The sequence below is a fragment of the Podospora bellae-mahoneyi genome, chromosome 4 (genome assembly GCF_035222275.1).
Source record: "Podospora bellae-mahoneyi strain CBS 112042 chromosome 4, whole genome shotgun sequence".
Taxonomy (NCBI): Eukaryota; Fungi; Ascomycota; class Sordariomycetes; order Sordariales; family Podosporaceae; genus Podospora; species Podospora bellae-mahoneyi.
In genome coordinates this window covers 603,360-626,864 of record NC_085883.1, presented here as the reverse complement: position 1 = coordinate 626,864, position 23,505 = coordinate 603,360, and the positions used below count along the sequence as shown (strand labels likewise).

The window sequence follows — 23,505 nt, the reverse complement described above, 5'->3', positions numbered from 1 at the left end:
AGACGGCCGGACATAAAACATGTCTGCGAAGCTTTGTAAGAGTATCTTTCCGATGCCGACATTACGTCAGGTGCAATCATCTTGGTTGATGAAGACGATGCGCTCCAGTCAAGTCTTCTATCGGAGCCGATGAGTATTGCCGCCTTGATATATTCAGCTATCACCACAATAACCAAAAGGTTCGGCCGAGCCATCCTGTTGGACAGAAGATCGGTTAAAAGCGAAGGATTGACAAGCGCTATCAACATGTCGTGCATTTGATAGGCCGTGGTTAATCACATTTAATCAACCCCACAATCAATGCACAGTATGCCCGGCACTTGGCTTGCTACAGCATTGCCTCCTTTAGCTTCACTCTTTCCAAGACGGGAGAGGTGAGGTTGGCATGGAGTACACGCGAAACTTTTAAAAGAGCGCGACGGCCCGCCGACGACCCCAGGCCGCCTCGTGGTTCTTAATCCGTCCTGCAAAGCCAAGATCGACGAAGCTATTCGGTGTCTCTCACTCCACCATGAAGGTCTTGTACGGCCTTTTTTCTCTCCCGGCCGTTTACGGCCAGGGCTTTAGCACGACCATGCTTCGATTCGGTTGCTCCGAGGTAAGCAACTCTTCCACCCGCCACTGAGTTCAGGTTCCTTCCAGAATACTGACCATCTTTATCCCAGGTCGTCCTCGATCGCATCGATCCTCTCGTCGAGCCCGGCGGTATTCCCTCTGCTCACGTCCATCAGGTTGTCGGAGGAGTGCGTCGAATCATATTTTCAACGAAACGCCGTCACCCTCGCTGATCGTTGCTCTCTAGAATGCGTTCAACGTTACCATGCCCTACAGCGATATTTCCAAGCTCGCGACATGCACAACATGCTCGTTTGATCAAGATTTGAGCAACTACTGGACTGCCAACGTGTACTTCAAGGCTCGAAACGGAACCTACAAGCGTGTTCCCCAGATGGTCAATGATGTGAGTGCCCCGTTCACTTCCTCGTGCCGGCTTTTGAGTTTTCCAACACCAAACATTGATCAACAATCAGACATGATGCTGACGTTTTTGTTCTAGGCCATTGGAAATGCCAACGGTATGACGAGTTTCTTCACATTCTCTGTCTCGACACATCATATCATCATTCTAGGGTTAGGGCTATGCGGGACCCCTGAGTGACCCCTGAGCCCGAACCAAACATCATCCACCACATCGCTTCTTCGTGATTCTTCGAAGACAAGGCAGCTAACAAAGCTCTTACACAGCTGGAATTACGGTATACTATACGGCTCCTGGTCCTAAAACCGTTACTGCCTTCAAGCCAGGCTTCAGAATGTTCACTGGCGATGCAGCACGCCGCACCTCGACTGGCCTTGGTCGCAAGATGCAGAGCTGCTATCGTTGCTACACAGGTATGCAGGGGCAAAGCATAGGCCTGGTTTCTGGTCCATTTTGTCTTTAAATGACAGTATCTCACCTTGTACAGGGCCCAACTTCCAGGGCAACACCATGAGCCCTTGCATGGATCCCAAGCTTGACACCGAGAGCTTTCCAACAACTCCATGCCCCGGAGGCATCCGCAGCAGTGTTATCTTCCCTATGTACGTTGTTTCTTAAGCCTACGTCAATGTACGTTGACAGTGCTGACGACCCCCAAGCTGCTGGGACGGGAAGAACCTCGACACTCCGAACCACATGGACCATGTTGCTCACCCTACGTCCGGGCCTGCCACCTTTGCCGTTGTCGATGCAGCTTGCCCTGCGAGCCATCCGGTCAAGATCCCACAGGTCCACTACGAGGTAAGTGGTTGTTGTCGTGGCTTTGATGTCTGCCTTACGCTGACGCTGTGAATAGATCGTCTGGGATACCCGTGCCTTCAACAACAAGGCTGAATGGCCCGCCGATGGCTCTCAGCCTTTTGTACTGAGTCAGGGAGACCCGTAGGCCCTTTGCCCCATTCTAAAGGTTGCCAGCAGTGCACTAACATCAAATTAGGACCGGCTACGGCCAACATGGCGACTATGTCTTTGGCTGGAAGGACGACACTCTCCAGCACGCCATGGACAACCGCTGCTTTGCTGCCACATGCCGTGGTTTAACGACGCAGACCTTTGATAAGGCTAACCAGTGCCAGGTCAAGAGAGTGGTTAAGGAGGATATCGACGGCTGTAAGTCTGCGTTTTGAACGGCAGGCATGAATAAGTTACTAATTTTTGCGAAACAAACAACAGGGCTCAAGGCTTTGCCGGGTCATTCACACGAGTGAGGGGTGGGATTTTGGATTTGAGAGGGAAATATGGTGACATGCTTTGGATGGACGTTGTGAAAAGACTGGATGGCTTGTATCCAGAGGCTATTGTCGAAGAAGATACTGAACTTGACGTATTACAAGTTATTTTCGAGACTTGTTGATCGCCTTGTCTCGCGAGGCCTGTAGACTGCCATTTATACAGAAAATACCATATTTTTCGGATTGGGGCTCCCGGGAGACACATCTGGCCTCAGTGAAGAGGAAATATTTCCAATCGTTTGCCAGCAACAAGCACGTTCTGGATCCTGCAGCGCCGATCCTGGACGACACCCGCAAGGGGGATGTCGTGGAGCGTTCACTGGAGTTGGCCAAGGCTTACCTGGATCCTGAAGACTGTCACACGCCTTTTGGGCCCTGCCAACCATTTGCCAAACAGTACAGCTGCTTATTTACGCTTGCACTCTTGATAGTCTCCGGCATCCTCCAAACCTGAAGTCTCTGATAAACTACGGCAGTTCCTATCATGGCCACTTAACCAACCTTGGCCCTATATCTGAAGATTGACGCACTTCCTCGCTCTCTGTGACAATTTGAACTTGAAAGATTTTCCAGAGGTGCAAGCGGCTGCCAAGGAGTATGGTTTTGCGGTCAAGTTAAAAGCCAGGATAAAGCTGGAGCTTTTAATTTTTTGCAGAAAGTTGCTCGACGGCGGTAATGAGTTGGAAGTTCATGCGGCACCAGAAGAAGGACGCTTGCTGAAGTATGCAGAGGAAACAGGGCTTGGCGAGATGGACGATGGCATGAGGAAGGTGATGGCCAATTTGTCGTGAATACTTCGTGATGTAGTGGTAATACAGAAAGTGGAAGATGCGGGCCTACCGCGGATTTCTTTCCTGATTCTCGGACTTAGCATTGTTTGATCAAACCCTTGATCTAGGTAACTTGACAACAATGCAAATCTTAAGATAATTGTTGTTGTATGCCGGATACTCTAGGATGCCCCTGGACGGGCTTTCGAGGAATGCTTAGCAACACGGCATGGAAGTCTTTCATTTGATTGATAGGTCTCGTAGCTAGGGATCATGGTGGTCCAGATAATGGCTCACATGATGGCAGTTATTGCCAATCACTGTCACCCTTAATGGAAACTATCGTAATATGTGGGTGCCTGCCCTATTAAAGTCATACAATATATCTACAGCACAATCCGCAGTCATGGAAACCGCACATGGGGACCTGGTTGTCGTCCCCTCACACCAACATCTTGTGCCTCCAATGGCCTCGCGTACACCTCCAGCTGTGGATTCCCATACCGATCAAACAAGTAATCACCCAAAGACACCCCCCCTGCAATGGCCCTTGGAGCAGGCTGTCGCCCAATAATCAACCCCCCCTGCGTCCAAGCATTAGACGACGGTGTCGCCTCCGACGAGAACCCAGAGCTAGGCCCCAGCTGACCAGCCAACGGCGTAGGTGATGTCGATATCCCCTGGTGAAACTCTGCATATATCTCGTTCTTTATTTCCTGCTTCATTTGGTTCTTTTGTTCGAACAATTTATACCTTCTCAGCTCCTCCTCGAGACCTTTTAACCTTTGGAATTCGGCCTCCTTTTCCTTGGCCTCCCTCTTGGCCTCTTTCGTCTTTGCCCTTTTGAGTTCTTCTCGAAGGACCATGTTCTCATGCTCCTTCCCCTTCAACGCCGCTGCTATTTGGGGGTCTAGCGGACGGGGCTTTCGGGTCTCGGACGAACTGCGCTTTCGCATGTTGCTCCGGGAGCGTCGAAACTGTAGTGTAGGCCCGGGAGACCGGTTTCGGTGAGGGCGGTGTGGGATGGGGTCTTCATCGGGATGTGGCATCCAACGATTATTGGGTAGGTTTGGGGCATGGGGAACAGGCCTTCTTGGTTCGTTGAAGGGGGTGTTGGGTGTAGGAGGATAGGCTGGAGGAAGAGTCCATGTTCCCCACATAGAAGCAATCGGGTACGGTTGTGGTTGCTGATATGGGATGTGTGGTCTCCCATAACCTGCCGGGGGAGGAGGAGGTGGCGGCGGCCCCGGCCGGTATCCTAGGTGAGGTCGTGGTGGGAATCCGCTCATAAAGCCTGGACTGGACAATGGTGTCCCTGCCGGTGGGAGGCGATAAGTGGGAGACGGCGGGATGGTTGAAGCTGTGTTTTCTGTACTGGGTGAACGTAATGGGGTCTTTGGAAGGCCAGGCCCGTATGGTGCTGGTTCTCTCTCATATACCATGGAGTGGCTCCCGTGATGGTCGTCCTCGTCCTCGCTATAGTAGACAGAATCTTCTTCACTACCGTCTGTGACATACGCCGAGTGAGGCTGATGTGCGGGAGGTCGGATAGATAAGCCGGGACGGAGGGGCCGCATCTCCTCTCAGTTCAGTGCCCAGCACAAACCAACGTGGCCAGTGTGGCACAGTCGAAATATTTGGTATGGTACGGTGGACAACGATCCACACCAGGATTGTCAATCGGGAAGGAAACAATGAGGGATGGAGCAGGATGCCTGATCAGAGGTAACGTACGCACTTGCCGGGGTATGTAAAAGATTGGGCGTTCTTTGATGATGAAAGTGGTTACAGGTTGGCTGGCTTGAGAGGCTTTGCAACGAGCAAAGTGCGCGAACCACCTGCTTTGGGCTCGAAGTTGGGCGCCTTATGGCCTGGTATGCCGACCTTGGGACCCCGCATATCTAAGTCCGCTCTACCCACCAGGAGCCCCAAGCCACACCGACTTCTGCTGTCAAGCTGTGCGTCGATTAGGAGGGGACCGGACAGCGTCGAACAAAAAGGAGGGGGTGGCGCCCGTTCATGTCCCCAATCAGAACTGTTTACCACTCACAGTTGAGCCGCAAGGGCGGGGAATTTGTTCTCGAGTGGGAGCGACTTCGGTTGCTGCATTTCAATCTTCGCCAACACCGACGATGGACCGGCTAAGACAGAGAAGAAAGTGATTGGTCCAGCTGGGGCACAGAGAAAGTAAAGTAATGTTGGTTAACTAACACTGGAAAGCAGGGGTTTATGCGATCGACTAACCCACATGACTCTATATGAGACAAACTTAGATGTCTGATATCGACCATTGGGATCCCTTTTTTCATGGCTTTGCAACCTAGGTGTCTACCCGTGGTTTTCAGTTTCTGAGCCAACCTCAGTCTTCATGTTTGAAGATATGTGGGACATGTCGTTGGCAGCCGCTTCTGTTGGCCCAACAAGTACCACAGGTCCTGACATCACATGGCTCTCTCATTGAAGCACGTTGCGACTTGAAAGCCGCTGAGTTGTATCTCTTATCTTTGTTGTCCTGCGGGAAGCATGCGACAACATCGTGCATATCGCATCTCGAGGCTCTTTCCGAAATGAATGCCGAAAGGGGACGGAGGGAGCTGATAAACCGGCTTAGACTGTAATGTCACGCAACCTGCTGCAGTCCCTCCCAATCATCGTGGGCCGCATGCACTGCGCCCCTCACACCTACATGTACAGACCAAGATCACCCCACACATGCACCTAGAGCTTCACCGCCTACTCTCCAATTTCTGGTGCGCCTACAGATTAACCTTGAGCAATCGTGAGCTTGGCAATCGTAGCCTGCTGTGCGTTAACAAGAGGAGAGTGATACAGCACAGACAAGACATGACCTACTGGATTGTAGTTAATAGACCTTCAACTAATACGCCGGTGAACATCTGGAACAGCCGAGGATGTCTATGGCTGTGTTTTAAAAGCAAACTCGGTCTATAAGTCTATGAAATTAGGAAAATGGAACTACATTAGTCTACTGAATAATCACTCTCGTGGGCCTGCCGATGATACATTTCCCAGACACGGAACCAGCACCAACTCGTTCATACATCTTCTCTCCGCCACCGTTCCCCCCGATTCTCCCAGCTGCGCGAACAAAAATAAGGTAACACACCCCCTCCTCAAGCATCACGGACCTCGTTGACCTAAAACCACACACTTCGTCTCCTTCTGCTCCGAACCCCCAGGACTATCCATTTCAATCCTCCTTTCCCCATCCCCCGCATTTGAAACGTCATAGTCCCTAGCTTTAGCAAGTAACAACCCTTGACTGTGAGCCCCCCTCCCATCGCTAGCCGGAGAAAGGCTCTGCGCGCCGCCAAACCAAAGACTCGTCAGCTCATACCAATGGATCTCCCCAAACGCGGACTGATGTACTCTATCCCTCCTTCATAAAGCCATGCACGACCAGGAAGGCACAAAGCTAATGGCTTGCTCGACACCAAACTTGATCCTGGCCATCTTCTCCGTGTCCCTACCCCGAATCCAGAGTAAGCTCCTCCTGAGCAGTCCCTTCTTCTCAGGTCCCTCATCAAACACACCAAAGCCACTTTTTGCCTTGAGCGCGGATAAGATGCGGTCTTGTAGGCGATCGATAGCGAGAGGACGGTCAAAGCTGTTCGTTAGCGACAGGTGCGAGTAAAATACACGCAGCTTTTGATACCGGTGTATTTTCTCGCCCTGCGAGTCTTTGGAGATTAGGTTGGGAAAGTTGGATCATCAAGAAACACCGCGAGTTGGCTGTGAAAGAGTCTTGTTAGCAAACAGCGGGGAAGTGGGTTCGAAATAGGGGTTCAGGGGTTGCTTGGATAGTGGACTCACTTTTTCATCCTCGTCATACTCTGACACATGACACCCTCACCGCACTCCCAATAAGTCTGCTTCTCAGCAAACAATATCGTCCTCCTCGCCAGCGCATGCTCCTGGAGCACCCATCCGCGTTGACTCAGCGGTCCCTTGAAAACATCACCATTGAAATCATCCATGGCCTCGCAAATAGAAAAACACACCTTGTTTTCCTTCTTCATCGCCGGGTTTGCTCAAACGACGTGATCGCTTGTCGGCGCTGTCCGTTTGAGAAAGCCGGTCCCGTGCCCACCTTTTTCGCTGCTGAATGCCAGAACCCAGTAGGCACCACTGTATACCTGCTCCATCTTCTTTTCTTCACTCCGAAAGTCACAACCTGGGCCTTGAATGATACAGAGGAGTCGATCCAAAGGTACTGAATTCCCAACTGGCGAGTAGCGGTGATGGCTTCTCGGAAGGTGGCGGGGAGGCCGGAGGGAAAAGGAATACCCAAACGACGGCTTGGAAGGTTTTGAACGGTAGTAGAGAAGTTGAGGAGGAGGGCCCTATTGATGGGATAAGGTAAACTACCGAGTTGATGACAACTTAGTATTTTCGATGAGTCTGACCGCAGGGTAGTTGACAGATCCGACGTCGATGAGGCGTGTGGGGAGCCTTTGGGTTTGGGTCAGAGTGAGTGAGGTACTGTCTCGCTTGCAACTTGGGTGGTGGTTGTCGCAAGTTTCAAGCCAATGGTTCATGTGATCAAAGTGAACAGTGCTGTGGGAGGCGTGGAGCCTGCTGGTGTATCCGATTTGGACCTCGTGGCTTGCACGGGTGTTGAGATCAGGGCTTCGGAAAATGTTGAGAGTCAAGTCGGTGGGTGCGTTGATCTTCAGCCTGCTTCCGTCACGTTTGATAAGCAATGTAGAGGGTATCGGACAGTCTTTGACATAGCGACGGGAGAAAACTAGGCTCCAGAATAATGCGTACAGATTGCAAATATTCTCGTCGGACGTCATTTTAAGTTGAGCGAGACTGTAGGTCCTAGAAAAGCCAGGATTTCACAGTGCCTGGCGGACTTCTTGGTAATTTTGACGTAAGTTGTTTGTTGGTTTGGTACGAGCTAGTAAATCTAGTGCTCCGGACTTTCGCGTTGTTGGATAGCTTACTTACAAACCATTTGTCGATCGAGATGACCTAGTCTGTGCCTAGTAGATTACTCCTGTAATCGATTCTTTTAGTTCGTGATACAATAAGTGGATTTGTCGCTGTTCCTTGAGTACCCGACACTGGTTGTCTGATCGGGAAATTGACTGGCTCTATGGCGGCGACTGGCTCTATGGCGGTAGCCGGCTTATAGTAGTTACTGGTGGCAGTTGAACTCTCGACTGCGGGTTGTTTGCGCTCCTGAATGTCCGAAGCCCAATATACATCGCCCTTCTCGTGCTGAATGCGCAATATGCGTTTGGGTAGCTCCTGGGACCGCGCTCTGACCCTTAGCAATCCGTTCCGTTCGGCCTGGCGCTGTGGTGCATCGCCTGGATGGGGTGATGCTCGCCCTGAAGACAAAACTGGTTTGTGGACTATAATTTCAGGCGCACTCGCTTCAGGTAGGCCTGAGATCATCCGGCTAGCAAGGCCTGGGCCTAATTTCAGCATGAGAGAAGCATCCGAGACCGTCGAGCTGACACATGGCGGTATGGGTGGATTCGACGATGGGCGTGGCGAGGCCAGGTGCGCAAGGTGCGGGATCTGCACCACCAACAGGCGCTGTTGAATAAGTTCAAGCAGTTCTGGCAGTGCTGTCTTACCAGGTCTACATCTCGGGTCCCGCAATATTTGTTTCATCCATTTCAACACTTTCTCGTGAACTTTAGCGACCTTCTTGGAGTTCTGGGTTGTCACATCATAAAATAGTGTACATTGGAATTTCTTCTGAGCTCTCCATGAAACCTTTCGCGTTCATTTTCACCATACATCAGCCAGATGATGAACTCTATTATGATGTATCCCGTTGACTAAATATCCTACACGCGAGATCTTTTGTTCCCTGTTTGGTTCCCACCGGGCATTAGCTGGGACCCTTTCTTGGAGTGGACGGCAGTGCCGTGTCCAGTCTCTTCCTCGGGAGGTTCATACGTTCTCGTCCCCCATTGGGTTACCATCTTGTTGCTCTTCAACTTTGTGAAAATGGCATGCTCTCTGGCAAGTCCCCAGTCGGCATCTTCAATGTCCCCATCTGGTCGTCACTTTTGAACCGCAAGATATTCTCCGGCTTCAAATCTCCATGGCGAAACGTTGTATCAGGCTTAGAGACGGGGCTTTGTGCCTTGTCTAGAGCATCTGCAAGTCCCCATAGCTGCATGACTGCTGACTTAAGAAGATAGGGTGTCAACCGGTGTGTGGACCTCTTCCAAAGAGTTCAAAGATTGCCCCCATCAGCCCACTCAAACATCAAATGATCATCTTCTGATCCTGGATCTCCTCGAGTGAATGCCGTGATGAATCGCATCTTCTTGAGCACACGGGTCTCGTTCTCCCAGCCTTGAACTAGGTTATGACGATCTTGTCCATTAAGCTGAAGTTCCTGAAGTTCTTTCACTGCGACATAACCCCCGACTCGTTTGGGATAATGGAGATCGATGAGATGGTTCTCATGAATCTGATGTTTGATGACTCTGCCGAAGGAACCGGTTTGCGTGGCTTGACTGTCTCTTTTGAAGAAGGGCAAAATAAACCTCTCTTTAAGATGGTAGGAGTACTGAGTGGAGGTTGCCGTTTCGAACACCGGCGCGATGAAGTGCCACATTGTTCATCGCAAAATTTAACCATCCGTGAGTGATTCCAGAGCGGATTCCGGTCTGTCTCACTGTTGAACTCCATGAAAATATGGTGCTGGCTCGATGAACACCAGCGCGTGGTGTCATGCTGAAGAATAAGATTGTGATCCAGTTTTGCACAGTCGGGCTGGGGGTCAAACTGCCTCACTTTCAACCATTTGTCCACAAAATGCCTCTGCTTGAAGCGTCCCATAGTACGTCGAAGTATTTTGAGTTGCTGAAATATTTGAGCTGTGATGGAGAAGACTTTCTTGGCCTGTTGTCTGATGAAGTCTATCAGATCTTCGAGATTTGGAATTTGGTGTCCTTCATTATTCTCGTCGTCGATAAGTGCGAGGCGGATTATTTCCAGTTGGTAATCTCCTCGAGCGACCCGGCTGGTAAAAACCATGAACCGTCTGTTCTATCGAATCTACCTGTCTCTCTCTTTGCCAATATTCGGTCGTCGAGGGTTGTTTCGTTCATGGTGACCATTTTTGGTCGAAAAAAATGCTGATGAAGCTGTCTTAATGTTGATTACTAGGGCCGTGCCTGTTAAAAACTGGGGCTAAACGGTCGGTTTTGATGAAAGCATATTTTACAGTACCTCTTTTTAATATTGGAATATGTGTGTAGGATCGCCTTTTGTATCGTCCGTTAAACTGAGATGATTTGCGGATAAAAAACACAGAGCAGATAGACAATGGGGAAATAGTTTTTACCTTCTAATCGTACCTTTTATATTTCATCTTAAACTTGTGATTCACTCCTAGGATGGAATAACGTGTGGAACTTTGCCCTGAAAGGGCAAACTGGTAGGGTGCCAATGAAAAAGTTGATGTGGTTTGTGAATATCATCGTGACACTCCTGAGCCCCTGAACCCCCCAAGCCAAGGGCGGTATAAGGATGATCTCAAGGTGTCCAGGGCCAGCAACATATATCGATCAAACTATAAATACTTGTACCCCAACCTAGTTGTGCTGTGTTCTCTCTCTTCTTCAATTCATCGCAACCACCAAAACTACCCCGTCTAACAGCTTACAATCGCAATCATTGGCCCCGCTGTCACCCTCATCACCGCGGCATCGGTTCCGCCACCTGGCCACCACCACAGCATTCCGCAAATTTCAAGCGCAAAATGGCTACTCGAACCCCAGCTGATTGTACCCAGACACAGCCAACCTCTCTCAAGGTGGTGCAACTAGTCAAATCATGCTGGCTTCAGAGCTGACTTCGGAGCAGTCTGTTGTGAGCCAATCTACTCCAAACCTTCCCATGGCATGTGAGCCGCTCCAGAAATTGGGGCCTGCTCAAATGGTTAAAGGATACAAAAATTTTCTGCAAGAGACAACGAGAAAACTTGGTCCTGATGATCGTAAGAATATCTTGGACAGGATCCTAAGGAAGCAAGAACGTGATAGGACTACCACAACGCCCTCGTCCAGTGCTAACAGTCATACCACTGTTATGAACAATTCCGGACAACAACAAGATCTTCCTAGAAAGGTAGCTGCAGATGATCGGTCGAGCGGGAACAACAACGGTAAGTATTCTTGCTACGGCTGTACTGTTCAGTCGAAGGCTAATGAACAGAACAAAAAGGAAGGGTGACAGAAAGACAAGATAGCTTTGTCCTGCCTGAGAGTGAACCTACATCTTTCGGTGCCTTTAGGAAATTATGACTCCACCAACCGCAGGATTCGCCCATTGTTTAGCCAGTTCCGAGGGCTTATTGCACGATGCCAAGCCACAGTCGAGCGCACCAACAAAGCGCAAAAGGGTGTCTGAAACTTTCAAAGCTTCTAAACGACATAAGGTAAAGATGACAGATTACTGGCCCGCTACGATAGGTCGGATCGAGCTTAACGCTCGGGGGGAACTTGAGTATTACTATGGAGTGGGAGCCAACAAAGGTTGAGATTCAGGACCTGGCCGAAGGTTTGATTCCCGACTTGAAGGAACTCGTATACAACACGTATGGTGCCGCTGAATGGGAAAGACAGAGCGCTAAGCTAGAGTGATGTGGGCTACCAATGTGGAGTGGCTTACAGAATGCGTTTTCAGCCAGAGGTAGCTCGCTTTGCCTTTGACCCCTGCATGGACTTGTATCTAGGCAGTATCACGAGTAATATTGTAATTTCAATTGCAAGACTCATTACTATAGATATCTAACTGACTTGATGAATGAAGAAAGATACATCAAATACAGATGATTTAGATAACAAGAAAATCAGAAAACAAAACCAGTGTATCAAGAAGTCCCCATTTGCTTCGAACCTCCACTTTACTGCACCGCCTTTCTTCGTCCTGAGTTCACCTTGCGGCCTTTCTCTACACGCTGTCTCTGTGATTTCTTTTTCACCTTCTTCTCCTTTTCACTGCTCTCTGATTGTGAGCGGTCTCCTCTCCATTTGATTCCTCGCCCTCTCCTCCACTCTCATTGCCCTCGTTTTCGCTCGCTTCGCTTTAGCTGTCTTTGTTATCGTGATGGGCGGACATTGTTCTGGAAGGTGTGGTGCTCCTCTTGGTGGGAGGATTTGGCTCGATTAAATCCGATATCCCAATCTGAGTTTTGCGGGGTATGATGATCAATATTGTAATCAGCGCACTTGTCCAACCCATCATTCCTAACTCGCCAAGTCACACTTTGCTTCTTGCACTGTGTATATCTTTCCTTCTCCCCTCTGATTATCTTCCAAGCTAGCAGAACTGACATAATACAATTCTCGACATTTTGAAAGAACTGCTTATTATTCTTGTTAAATTGAGAAGTAATCGTCTTTGTCAGATCTTTCTCTCCCTTAGCCAAAGTTCTGGAAAAACAATTGCTCTTTCCTGTTGAAAGTTCCCTCGTTGGTATCTGCCGCGGACTTTTGAATCCATCCACGGTAAAAATGATGAGGGACCAAAAGCAGTTGAGCAGAGTAGGGCACCTGCCATGTCAAGGTGGCTTGGCTAGTCATACTGGGGAAGATGCCCTGGAAAGGTTGTGAGCTGATGTGGCAGGAAACCAAACGAAAAGCAGCGAAAGAAGGTTTACATTTTACAAGTAGGTGTTATATTCGGACTCTACGTGGGTGTTCATTTAAGCAGTTGACAGTTATTTTCGATTATCAACATTTTTATACTAAATCCAGTATTCATCGGCCGGACATTACGCATTTATATTTTCAGCTCAGCATGACCCATATCCTTAACCCAGTTTGATTACAGAGTAGGGTTTACCACAACACTCAAACTCGATCACTTAACGATCGTCATAATCCGCACTAGTAGCCAGATAGGTAGGTATTTCGTTTTAATTGGAGGACATTGAGCAGTATTATGCTAAATAGTTTTAAGATTCAATAAGCATTGAGAAAGGAAAATCGTGTATGTAAGCTATATGTGATTGCCTCAAGGGAGCCATGCTATTCCCACTTTACCCTGAATCCCTAAACATCTCATCTCGATCTCTCTGCTACCGCCCCGCCAGGTGTGCACTCCACAAAACGATGAGCAATGATGTCGTATGAGTGTTCAGTGGCAAGATGGCTTTTGAAGGCCGTGATTCCGTCGATATTCTCGTGCTCGCAGTTAGGGCTTGGGCATCGAATGGTACTATTCCCGTCGTATTGGTAGAAATGATATCTATTTAGGTGATCTATCGCTTTGTATCTTGAATAGAACGTTCTGTCGCTTGCCTTGTTCCAAGAGCAGAAAAAGCACTGCGTGGTCTCGCATGGTAGCCTCGAGTCTTGAGACAAGCTGCCCTGCCTTGCTTCGTACGTCGGCGGTGTCAGTTCAGCTATATGGCCGTAAGTACGGAGGTGCCTAGAGGATAGAAGTGTATATATACGGAGGAACTAGCTAGTATACCCAAATAGTTCCGCAGTATATAATTTTAAGTTATAATCGTTAGTAATTTAATCATTATAATTAAGATAAGCTATTTGTTATACACTATTTAGCTGTACCAGACTAGGATTGTTTAGAAGTGCCTTTAACTAGTGTCCCTTTCAGAAGTACTGGATAGGAATTCGTCACATTAAAGCAATTTACTAACCAATCTTATACAGAGTGTACTGCAATAATAAGCTAAGTCTTGTATAAATGCACGGATGTCTAAATATCTAGTCATTTAACCAAATCCTTCGTAAAACGCATTTCTTACGACAGCACATATATAAATTTAATCTCGGCTTTATAGATCGGAGCGTAAATATCTAGATATATAAACAGTTATAGTGCATAATCATTCCGTCTAAGAGCCCACGAATACAAGCTCAATGTACCAAAGTACCTATATTTTCTGCAGCCCATTTTATTTTCCTTTTTTATTTTCTGTCGGCGCTTATATGCTTCTGGTTCATTGGAAGATTTAAGGGTGTAAATGTAGAAATGAGGAAGAAAGCTTCCTCAGAGTTTGGCAGCATGTCTTCTCGAAACTGCATTAGATTTCTCTCGAAATGAGAGTTTAGTTGACCTTTATTATTGGTTGTACCATTTTAACTAGATGATATAGTACTGCTATAATTTAAGTAATATTTTATCTAGGTAGCCCTCTTCTTGGATTTATGAGTTTGGAAACAATAGTGTCTTTCCCCTCGTGGCCTCTGAGCGATATCAAGAACTACTTGCCGTGCCCATTGAAGTTTGCTGTGCTCCCGCAACTGATTTGATAATTTCCAGGAGTAACGTAATATTATCCATAGCGCAAAATACCCCAAATACATATATACGTACCTAGCTATTTTTCCAAGGGTGACGAGGCTTTAGGTCTTCTACGGATAGTTTCTTGTGCTGTTATGGATTAGGCTGGTTCTATGTGAGGATTCTCACGTTATTTTCGCTCTCTTGGTGGTGGTTCGAACAAGGGTCCGCAAGCTATCGGGTTACCTTGGGAACTCTAAATTTACATTAAATGAATATTATGGTTAGTATAGAACTCTAAACTACAGCCTTCTTGGCTCAGTTGACCTTCAATTCCAGCAACGATCCCTGTGTCTTATCTCAATGCTGTACTCTGGTTCGTTAGCCTGTTACACTGTTTAACCTGTACGTCCTTTGACGAACCGATATCTTTCGTCCCCTCGCCACAAGGCCTTTTCGATTTACCAGGCGCAACGACACATTAAACGCGTCCGTTACTGTTGTACACCGTATCGGCCCTTGTGCTTCTACCTAACTATTGTGGCAGGCCTTGCAGTCTTGTCTTAAGGGAGAATGGCTTATGAACCACCAAACCGACATGTGCTCTCCTCTTCCACTAACTAGCTGCTTCCATTTCGAGAGCCGCTTATTGTCAGCCTTGAGAAACCTCACATGAAGCCGGGACCGACGGGAGTCGGTAGTCAAGCCTTGCCTAGGTGCCTGTTCCAAGGTAGATACGTAGCAACCTCGGAACTATGTTTGTTCTATCGTAGCACATGGAGATATAAAGGTAAGTATGACAGCTGTGTTATCCCCGTATCCCCACAGGTTCGCACCTCGAGGTCTCGCCTCTATTTCGGATTTAAAATACAGCCTCACATCGCCATATGGTTGCCCGCAGGACTTCTGCTTCTATCCAGTCTAAGCACAGTCAGGTTTCAACGCAACTATGTCTTTTGAAGCCAAAATAAAACCTACCACCTATCTCGTCACATGTGAAACGGCGGTTGGCCTGCCTGGTCTCACAACCACCATGCTTACAACTTAGAAGTGTGTCGGTAGGTAACCTAATCACAAGTCAATGGATGTTCACCAAGTCGGCACCGAATTCTTTCAGGTTGCACTTTAGGCACCGAAATGGAATAATGTGAGAACCAAAAAGGATATGTCGAGCGATCCGCTGCACAGGCACTTGCAGATAGGTGGAGGTTGTACCCAGAAGTTACCTACGGGCAGTTTTGCTGAGATGCTCAACGTCTTGCACGTGCACTCACAATCCACTAGGTTATTTCGCGAAATGATTGACCTGATTCAACCTCTCTATGATAGTGGTTGAAGATCCTGAGTTTTCTTTGAGAATGAAAGCCTTCCAGGTTGCGGAAGCATTGAGACTTTCGCTCTAAGGCGACACAATTTGAAGGTTTGGCCGTCTTGGGCAAGCCTGCTTACTAGTAAGAGCGGCTTACAGTCCTCGAGTCACTGATGGGGAATTTATAAACTATCACGTATAAGACATGTATCTAAAAGAGCACAAGAGGCATCGCTGGAATAACAACACCCCAAGAACCATCGACAATGAGACTAAGATTAACTATTGAGTCATTATCACCTCTAGCATTTCTCTTTCCTCCCCAGATTATCTCCTTCCTCCCCAAATTAACTGTTTCTTCTTTTCTTGTTACTCTTTTCTTACCTCATCTCTTCATTCTTTTACTAATCCCCGTGCCGTCTTAGCCAAAGTTGACACCACCTCAGAACCAACAAAAACCCAAACAAAAGCTTAAAAAAAGAGCTCATCGTATTCCTGCAGTCTGATCTACAAACTATCAGGTCTTTACATCGGCAGCTCAGCCTTAAAAACACACACACCAAACCCAGCATCCATGTATCTGTAAGCTGCTGGCTCTCCTTTCCTTCCTTTGGCTTCACAAAAGAGCGACGTCCCCCTCTCCCACCGAATTACCCAAAGCTTCATTCATAGTTTTATCCAAAATGAGCGTCCAGTCTACCCACCTCACGTCCATTATTCCTCACTCATCCGCAAGTTCTCCATCAACGCCCTCTTCTCCTGCCTCCAAGCCTTCCTCTCATTCATCAAATCCTCCAACTTCTGCCTCGCCATGTCCAACAATTTAGCCTTGTTGATAGACCGCCCCTTGACATTGATGTTTGGACCCTCGGTGTCGGTGTCGTCCCCATCCTCATCATACAGCCGCAAAACAAGCTGCAGGTTCTCAAACTGCTCGTTCAGCTTAGTCCGGTACTTCTTGCCAATCTGGTTGTGCCACAACCGTCGACTGCTTTCGTATTCCTCCAATGTCTGCGTCTGGCTCGGCGCAGTCAGCGGGGAAGCTGCAATCACGCGGCTGCTGGGTTTGAGAGGGATTTGCTGGGTGGTAATTGAGGAAACATTGCCCGCATTCATGGGGACGATGGTGGCGGTAGAGGCAAAATAATCATCACCGCTCTTTTCACAGGATGGTGGTGGCGACGAAGCACACGATGAAGCGGACCATGAGACATTTCTTCCTCCGGGACTCGGGGTAAAAGTCGGTGAGTGCAACGGGCTGTGGGTTGAAGCCGACGAGAAAGACGAGGCGTCGGTGGTGCGAATGGTGGTGTCACCTGGCTGCAGCTGGTGCTGGAAAGAGAAGAGGCTGCGCTCGCGCTCGCTTATGCTGTTGGTGACTTTGTCGGTTTCTGCCGTCCACGTGACAGGGGCAACAGGGTTGTGATGGGGAAAATAGCCATTTCCGGACGAGTTGTTTCCAAACTGTCCGGTGGTGGAGGACGAGGTGGTGATGGGACAAGTGGGGTGGCTGGTGATACCAGGCGATTGGAAGGCGGGGAGCGGTGGTGGTGTGGTGAAGCAGCCTCCAGGATCGTCAGGGACATAATGGAAACCAAAGGGCGCCGTGTGCGGATGCGGGCCCGAAAAACTGGGAATCTGGCATGCTGCTGGTGCGAGACCCCATTCATCAGTGCCGGCTCCCACCGTGGCAAGAGTGGAAAAGTACAAGTTGACGTTCGGCGCTGTCTGTCGGATTTCTTGTCAGCCAAATGCTCTCCCCGCATTCATTGGATAAGACACCACCAGGATGATGGACTCACAGTTGGGCATCTAGTTGAGAGCCTGTGCTCCCCCATCATCAGGGCCTGGCCCCTCTCGGGATCAGTACCCCAAACAGCCGTCGGGTTCATGGTCGCCATTCTTCCTCTCCTTGGCTCTTCCTTGAGACGAATGTTCCTGACGTAACGGGCAACTGTCTAGAAACAGCGCGGGCGTCAGAATACAATCCCTCCTCGACCAAAAACGACAGCGTTTGGGTGTGTGTGTGTGTGTGTGTTTGTCTGGTGAGAGGCGTGATGCGGGTTGGGAACCGGCACGCCTTATAAGGAGCAATCACTGCCGGAGAGCTGGAGCCCTGTTTGTGTGCCAGTCGCGCTGGCTGGCGGCGGGCATGGGGGTCAACCCACGTTGCTTCTGCTGCTTCCCCGGGTCCTTTCATTCTGGGGCACAAAAAGACAGCCACAGCCAATCACGGGCTCCGAAATCGCCGGTCTGTCTCTGACAAGTCACTTATGGGCTGATCCATGTTTGACTGACAGACATGTCTTGAACCTTGCCTTGGCATCTCGACATGCCACTTGTGCCTGGCATTTTCAAGATGTGTCTTTTTTTCTTTTTGCTTGTTGGGTCCTGATTTGGGTTAGGGTTGACGCAGGGATCGGAGGAGAGACCGTCACCGCCACCGGACTCGGTTACGTATTCGGCCTCTGGAAGATCTGGCAGTGAAGGTGCCAGAGAGAAATGGGGATGTGTAGTCGCCGCCGGGGCCATGAACGCGGGGGCCGATTCCATCCTAGCCAATTGGGGATGCATCTAGTGGCACATCTGCATGGTGCAAAACGAAAACTAGAGCTGCACGACGTCGTTGTTGATCGCACGTCTCTGTGAGAAATCGCAGTTTGACATGTCCGTTCATGCACCTTGCCATTAGCGCATCCTGCCCGCCCATCAACTGATAAGGTAAGAATCACGTGACCGCACGTGACACCTGGAGAGCCACCATAGGTTATCCAAAGAGGGAGAAGTAAGAGAGAATAGCAAAGGCGCGCGTCATCTTTAATTTTCTTATAGTGTCGGTCTGCCCCTTTTTACTGCTTCTCATTGCGTCGCATGCTTTTGAGCATCTTGAAGAGACTTTTCATCATCCATCAACTAGTATCTCTTCTCTCTCTGAACGACTATAAGACATCTGTTCAAGAATCCAAGTATCTGGAAAGGTTTTCCTTGAGGCCCCTAAATTTTCTACTCAAGGATGAGCACTTCTCTCGCCACTGGTCTCTGTCAATCCCAGGCAAACAGCTCTTACACCTTCGTGGAGATCCAAGTAACAAACCAAGCTGTCTTGTAACCTCATGCTCCCATTTGCATAGATCTGACTTGTTTCCCAGCACCATTATCTACTGATTCCCACAGGTGGCACCCAGCGAGAAAGCCTCCACCGTTAGTGGAGGTGGTGCAAAAAGTGATGATTGCTGTGAGATTCGAACTCACGCCTCTTTCGAGAGTAGAATACCATTCATTTCTGAGTGGAAGATGTTATCTTGAGTCTACCGCCTTAGACCGCTCGGCCAAACAACCAGTTCGATGGTGATCTGGGCTCGAGCTATGCGTCATGATTGAGATGCGATGGGACGCAGAGGTGCAGGTGCAAGATGCTTCATATCAAATGAAGATAGACTTTTGTCATTAAGGGCTGCATATTTTTTGGTACAGTCATTTGAACTCAAAGTCGTTTAATGATTTGGGGCTAGAAATGCCTTCACTTCACGATGCTTCCAGACATCACACCTCACAACACCAATCGCCATGCCATGTTTAAGTAAGGTGGTACCATTGAAATCGCATATTCCCCATCAAAAATTGCAAACTAAGGTATAAGTACATCCATGTGCAACAAGCGCAGTATCACAATACCGACCGACATCACACCGCGAAGAAAAGAAAAAGATGATTCTGAAGAAACAAAAAGATAATTACCAAAACCACCACCAGGAATGAAACGAATAAACAACCCCGCCCATTTTGTCTCCATCCGTCTCAAACTATCCACCTCGGACTCCTGGGACTCCTCAACGACCTCAGCGACATCAGACTGGTCCCGCTCTATGAGCCATCCGAGTTTCTCACCTCCGCCGCGCTCAAGCCGTCCCTCTCCACCCTAATCTCCCTCTCAACCATCACACCCCCGTTGTTACTTTCCTGCCCAGCTGCATCTGGCATCCTCAAACCAGCGCCTCCCTTCCCTCCAAACGTAGGTGACAAAGGCGAAAAAGGGCTGTGGTGCTGACTGCTCGGCTTCTCCTCCATGATCAAATTGTCAGGGTGGTCCTTTCTGCTGTGACGGCGGGGGCATTGTTGTTGGTCAGCAGAAACAGCAACGTGGTTCTTGCCTTGGAAGCCGTGGGCGTTGTAGGAGGATGCGCTGCCACGACGGTCGTGACTGAGGAGTGGACGCTGGGTGGCCATGCTGGAGGTTTGGTTTCTCGATCGGGGGTTGGAGCCCATGCTTGAGCTGCCGGTCATGCCGGTAGTTGTGCCAGTCGGCGAGGCGTATCGTGACGGTGCCGCAGCAAGCCGTTGCGCGACCAATACCCCAAGGGGAAGAACAACAATAACAGACGTCTGCGTCAAAGAGGCAGATTCAAAGTTGGTGAAGGAGGCGAACTCCAATGCTGCGAAGATCACTATTTCTTTTGTCAGTCCCGTCCACCTACCCAAAGACAAACAACTACAAAAGACTTACCGGGCACAAACATCAACACCCCATTACAAATAACCAACACATCCATCGCCTTCAACCCCTTCCACCCCGGCAGCACACTCCTAGTCTCCCACATATGCATCACCAACCTAACATTAAACAAGAAGCAAAACCAGCAAATCCCTCCCGTCATCATCCCCAAATAAACCTGCCTCACCCACACCCCGTTCCTTGGCACCGTCATCCCCAACACCCCCCTAGCCTGAATAACCGCACCCGCAAAGTTGAACCCAACAGTGACCAACCCAACCCCGATACTCACCCCAACGGCAAGCCACTTCCACACATCCCTCCACAAACTCAACATACTCCACGCCTGCACAAACAGCGCGGCATAGATCAGCATCGTGACCGGGACAGACAACAACGTGGCAGCAACAGAGATATTGATATCTTTCTGCGAGACGGCCGAGTAATCCCCGAGAAAAATCGCCGTCAGCGACGCCCAGGAGGACGGGTAAAACAAACTGAGGAGGACCATTCTCGTCGTGTTGAGCGCGAGGGCAAGGATGGAGATAATTGTCGGCCAGCGCTTGAATCGTGGGAGGGGGGTCATGAGGAGGACGACGGCGAGGATGGAGATGCAGGCCCCGATTTGGGAGCCGTAGAGAATCGACAGGGAGGAGGCGTCAGCGTAGATTTCGGAGACTTCCTTTGGGGTGAGGGGGACGGGGGCGAGTTCGCCTGATGGGGGGGCCGGGGCGAGGAGGATGAAGGTTTGGGTTGAGGGGTAGAAGTTTGTTGGTGGAGGCCCCGGTGCGAGGGTGGTGGAGGTTGGGGTGGACATCTTGAAGAGAGTGTCCTTGATCTCCCTGATCTTGGTGGTTGTTGATGTTGCTGAGGCGCACTTGCGTGGGCTTGGCTGGATACCGTGAAGCGATCGTTTATGTCGAGGCGGCACAACTCTAGACAAAAAAAAGATCAAGAGAGTTGTCGATTTGACTGAAGTCCACGTTGGCTGTGGTGTTTAGTGGAAAAGAAAGAGCTGCTTGAAACCCATGCTGGAGAAGTATTTAAGGACCGAGGAACTGGTGATGGTGAATGGCAAAGTAAATAATGGATGGTGGGTAGGCTGTATGGAAATACTTCTCCTTTTCCATAGGATTGTTGCTTGGTAGTAAACAATGGCAATGGATCTGGTGGAAATGGAGCAGGAGCAAGCCTGGCCACGAAATTGCTGCGTGGTCATATTTTGGAGCCCATCATGGCTTCTAAGAGGGCGCGGATCGGGCGGGATAATGCTACCAGAGTTTAGGACAATGAAAGTCTGGTGATTAAAAACAGACCATTGGTTTGGGCGCAGTGGTGGCCGCAATGGTGTGTTTGGGGTGTGCTCTTAGGATTGTCGTCTTAGCATTGTTGTTGACCCAGACCCACATTGTGCTTCACCACCGCAAGTCGATTCAATTTGGGACCAGGTGAAGACTGACAAGTCGCTTCAGAGGTTTGATGAAGATGATAAAACTGGAAGTCTCGTAGCCGGTCCTCCCTTTTGCTACTGGTCCGGATGATGTAACTTCATTTGGTGCCATGGATTGCCGGTGGTGAGATGAATGGTGACACGCTTTTGTCAGCTCTTCCCTCAGCTCATCAGTCAAAGCTGATTGAAAAACTTCTTTCATATTTGCAGGCGACTGTTCAGGCAATGATAAAGGGGTAATGTTGAAGCAGTGGTGCTGAGGTGGCTGAGGGAGTTCATGTCGTCGCCCTTCGCAGTGTGATGCCAGGCCCCAACCCAAAGCTATCCCAACTGGGGAAGATAATGGCCAGTGTCTGGACCGCAAAAGTGACGCGACAGAGTAATCTCCCCATTACTCTCACCATGTTTGGTGTCCAACAAATGACGCCATCTCCGGAGCTGAAGAGGTCGCTATCCGGGCCGGCCCCACAAGTCCGATAACGGGGCGAGCTCCCCCACAGTGCCCGATGCTTGCTCTCTGTCACTCTCAACATCGACACAAACAGCTACTGACTGAGAGCCTCATCTCACTCATTCACATTCGGCCTGTACTCAGCCCACGGGATTGGTTTTCTTTACCTTCTTCCTTCGTGCCGTCCTCATTTCACACCTGGAAGTCTTCTAAAAAATGTCCCTCATAGCCATCGGCCAACTGACATCCACCTCCTCCCTCCCTCACAACCTCACCCAATGCCGCACCCTCATCGCCCGCGCCGCCTCCCTCAACTGCAAAGCCCTCTTCCTCCCCGAAGCCTCCGATTACATTGCCTCCTCCCCCACCGAGTCCCTCTCCCTCTGCCAGCCCACCAACAAATCCGAGTTCGTCACCGGTCTCCGCGCCGAAGCCAAAAAACACAACCTGGCCATCCATGTTGGCATCCACGAGCCAAGTTGGACAGACCCCAAGACCAAGATCCGCAACACGGTGATCTGGATAGATGAGAACGGCCACATTGTTCATACCTATCAGAAGGTGCACTTGTTTGATGTTGACCTGGGGGAGAGCGGAGGGCCGGTGTTGAAGGAGAGTGCAGTGGTTGAGGCGGGGGAGAAGGTCGGGGAGGTGTGGGACGTAGAGGGGGTGGGGAGGGTGGGGAGTGCGATTTGTTTTGATGTTTGTCTTCTCGTCATATGCCGGAGAGTGATCATTTGCTGACAACGTGCAAGATGCGCTTCCCGGAGATGAGTTTGGCGTTGCGACGAAGGGGCGCAGAGATCATCACATATCCTTCTGCTTTTACAGTCCCAACAGGAAAGGCACATTGGGAAGTGCTTTTACGGGCGAGGGCGATAGAGACACAGTCTTATGTCGTTGCTGCTGCGCAGGTCGGGAGACATAATGAGAAGAGGGTTAGTTACGGGCACAGCATGATTGTTGATCCATGGGGCAAGATCGTGGCCGAGATCAAGGGGCGTGAAGGAGAAGACAATCCAGAGCCAGAGATTGCTACTGCTGTGATTGATAGGGAGCTGCTGGCCAAGGTGAGGAGGGAAATGCCGTTGAATCGGAGGATGTGAGTATTCCTTGCTTTGTGTCACGGTGGAAGTTGCTGACGCTGTGCAGAGATGTTTATCCCGAGATTTGATATCAACGTCGGTGAATGAGAAGCACAAATGAAGAGTTGATAAGTCGGTGAAACTTCAATAGAGGCTTGGCCCTCCAAACCATCGACCCTTGCTCCATCACAGGGGGCTGTGCCGCATTTGCTCCGGGTGTTTAGCGCGGGTTGACTACCATTGGGGCCAATGAAGCACACCACGACTTCTGTGGCTTCGGCTATGCATGCGCTGGGTGCACTCTGGGAGACATGCATTGTTGGGTTGCACAGAGCCTTGCGAGATCTTTGAAGACGGCCTTGATTCTGTGCGAATGGGTGAGATTGTAGGTGTATGAGAACTCCAAAGTCGGTCTGCATAATGA

At 49.6% G+C, this 23,505-nt stretch overlaps 6 protein-coding genes and 1 non-coding gene across 7 annotated transcripts; 2 read left to right on the top strand and 5 right to left on the bottom strand.

Moving 5' to 3' along the window:
* Positions 1–74: 74 nt before the first annotated feature.
* Positions 75–2,453, top strand: QC761_401410 (uncharacterized protein). The gene is made up of 10 exons (XM_062878434.1): positions 75–598; positions 666–743; positions 803–961; positions 1,058–1,076; positions 1,246–1,392; positions 1,467–1,581; positions 1,639–1,780; positions 1,836–1,921; positions 1,977–2,149; positions 2,213–2,453. The coding sequence occupies exons 1-10, from the start codon at positions 512–514 to the stop codon at positions 2,245–2,247; spliced, it is 1,041 nt and encodes a 346-aa protein (XP_062731866.1). The 5' UTR covers positions 75–511; the 3' UTR covers positions 2,248–2,453.
* A 992-nt stretch (positions 2,454–3,445) lies between these two features.
* Positions 3,446–4,618, bottom strand: QC761_401400 (uncharacterized protein; the record flags this gene model as incomplete). Its single annotated transcript, XM_062878433.1, has 1 exon — positions 3,446–4,618. The coding sequence occupies one exon, from the start codon at positions 4,616–4,618 to the stop codon at positions 3,446–3,448; it is 1,173 nt and encodes a 390-aa protein (XP_062731865.1).
* A 1,564-nt stretch (positions 4,619–6,182) lies between these two features.
* QC761_401395 (uncharacterized protein) lies at positions 6,183–7,081 on the bottom strand (the record flags this gene model as incomplete). The annotated part of the gene is made up of 4 exons (XM_062878432.1): positions 6,183–6,432; positions 6,460–6,634; positions 6,702–6,794; positions 6,895–7,081. 4 exons carry the CDS (start codon positions 7,079–7,081, stop codon positions 6,183–6,185), a joined length of 705 nt encoding a protein of 234 aa, XP_062731864.1.
* An 8,990-nt stretch (positions 7,082–16,071) lies between these two features.
* Positions 16,072–18,261, bottom strand: QC761_401390 (uncharacterized protein). Its single transcript, XM_062878431.1, has 2 exons — positions 17,406–18,261; positions 16,072–17,331 (listed from the first exon to the last, which is right to left on the bottom strand). The coding sequence occupies exons 1-2, from the start codon at positions 17,502–17,504 to the stop codon at positions 16,318–16,320; spliced, it is 1,113 nt and encodes a 370-aa protein (XP_062731863.1). The 5' UTR covers positions 17,505–18,261; the 3' UTR covers positions 16,072–16,317.
* Positions 18,262–18,830: 569 nt separating this feature from the next.
* Positions 18,831–18,942, bottom strand: QC761_0062110. Its single transcript has one exon. It is a non-coding gene; the product is annotated as a tRNA-Leu (tRNA).
* A 237-nt stretch (positions 18,943–19,179) lies between these two features.
* On the bottom strand, positions 19,180–23,398 carry STE2 (pheromone alpha factor receptor). Its single transcript, XM_062878430.1, has 2 exons — positions 20,108–23,398; positions 19,180–20,048 (listed from the first exon to the last, which is right to left on the bottom strand). The coding sequence occupies exons 1-2, from the start codon at positions 20,910–20,912 to the stop codon at positions 19,468–19,470; spliced, it is 1,386 nt and encodes a 461-aa protein (XP_062731861.1). The 5' UTR covers positions 20,913–23,398; the 3' UTR covers positions 19,180–19,467.
* On the top strand, positions 21,570–23,170 carry NIT2 (Carbon-nitrogen hydrolase; the record flags this gene model as incomplete). Its single annotated transcript, XM_062878429.1, has 3 exons — positions 21,570–22,698; positions 22,752–23,098; positions 23,149–23,170. The coding sequence occupies exons 1-3, from the start codon at positions 22,213–22,215 to the stop codon at positions 23,168–23,170; spliced, it is 855 nt and encodes a 284-aa protein (XP_062731862.1). The 5' UTR covers positions 21,570–22,212.
* Positions 23,399–23,505: the final 107 nt, after the last annotated feature.

What these genes read in the sequence shown, in the direction of transcription:
- QC761_401390 (XM_062878431.1), bottom strand. Translation starts at nt 17,504, where the DNA reads ATGGCGACCATGAACCCGACGGCTGTTTGGGGTACTGATCCCGAGAGG. An exon ending in TCTCAACTAGATGCCCAACT is followed by an intron (nt 17,332 to 17,405) that starts GTGAGTCCATCA and finishes GAAATCCGACAG; the next exon opens with ACAGCGCCGAACGTCAACTT.
- QC761_401410 (XM_062878434.1), top strand. Translation starts at nt 512, where the DNA reads ATGAAGGTCTTGTACGGCCTTTTTTCTCTCCCGGCCGTTTACGGCCAG. An exon ending in TTCGATTCGGTTGCTCCGAG is followed by an intron (nt 599 to 665) that starts GTAAGCAACTCT and finishes TCTTTATCCCAG; the next exon opens with GTCGTCCTCGATCGCATCGA. An exon ending in GTACTGAGTCAGGGAGACCC is followed by an intron (nt 1,922 to 1,976) that starts GTAGGCCCTTTG and finishes ACATCAAATTAG; the next exon opens with GACCGGCTACGGCCAACATG.
- STE2 (XM_062878430.1), bottom strand. Translation starts at nt 20,912, where the DNA reads ATGTCCACCCCAACCTCCACCACCCTCGCACCGGGGCCTCCACCAACA. An exon ending in GGTGTTGATGTTTGTGCCCG is followed by an intron (nt 20,049 to 20,107) that starts GTAAGTCTTTTG and finishes CAAAAGAAATAG; the next exon opens with TGATCTTCGCAGCATTGGAG.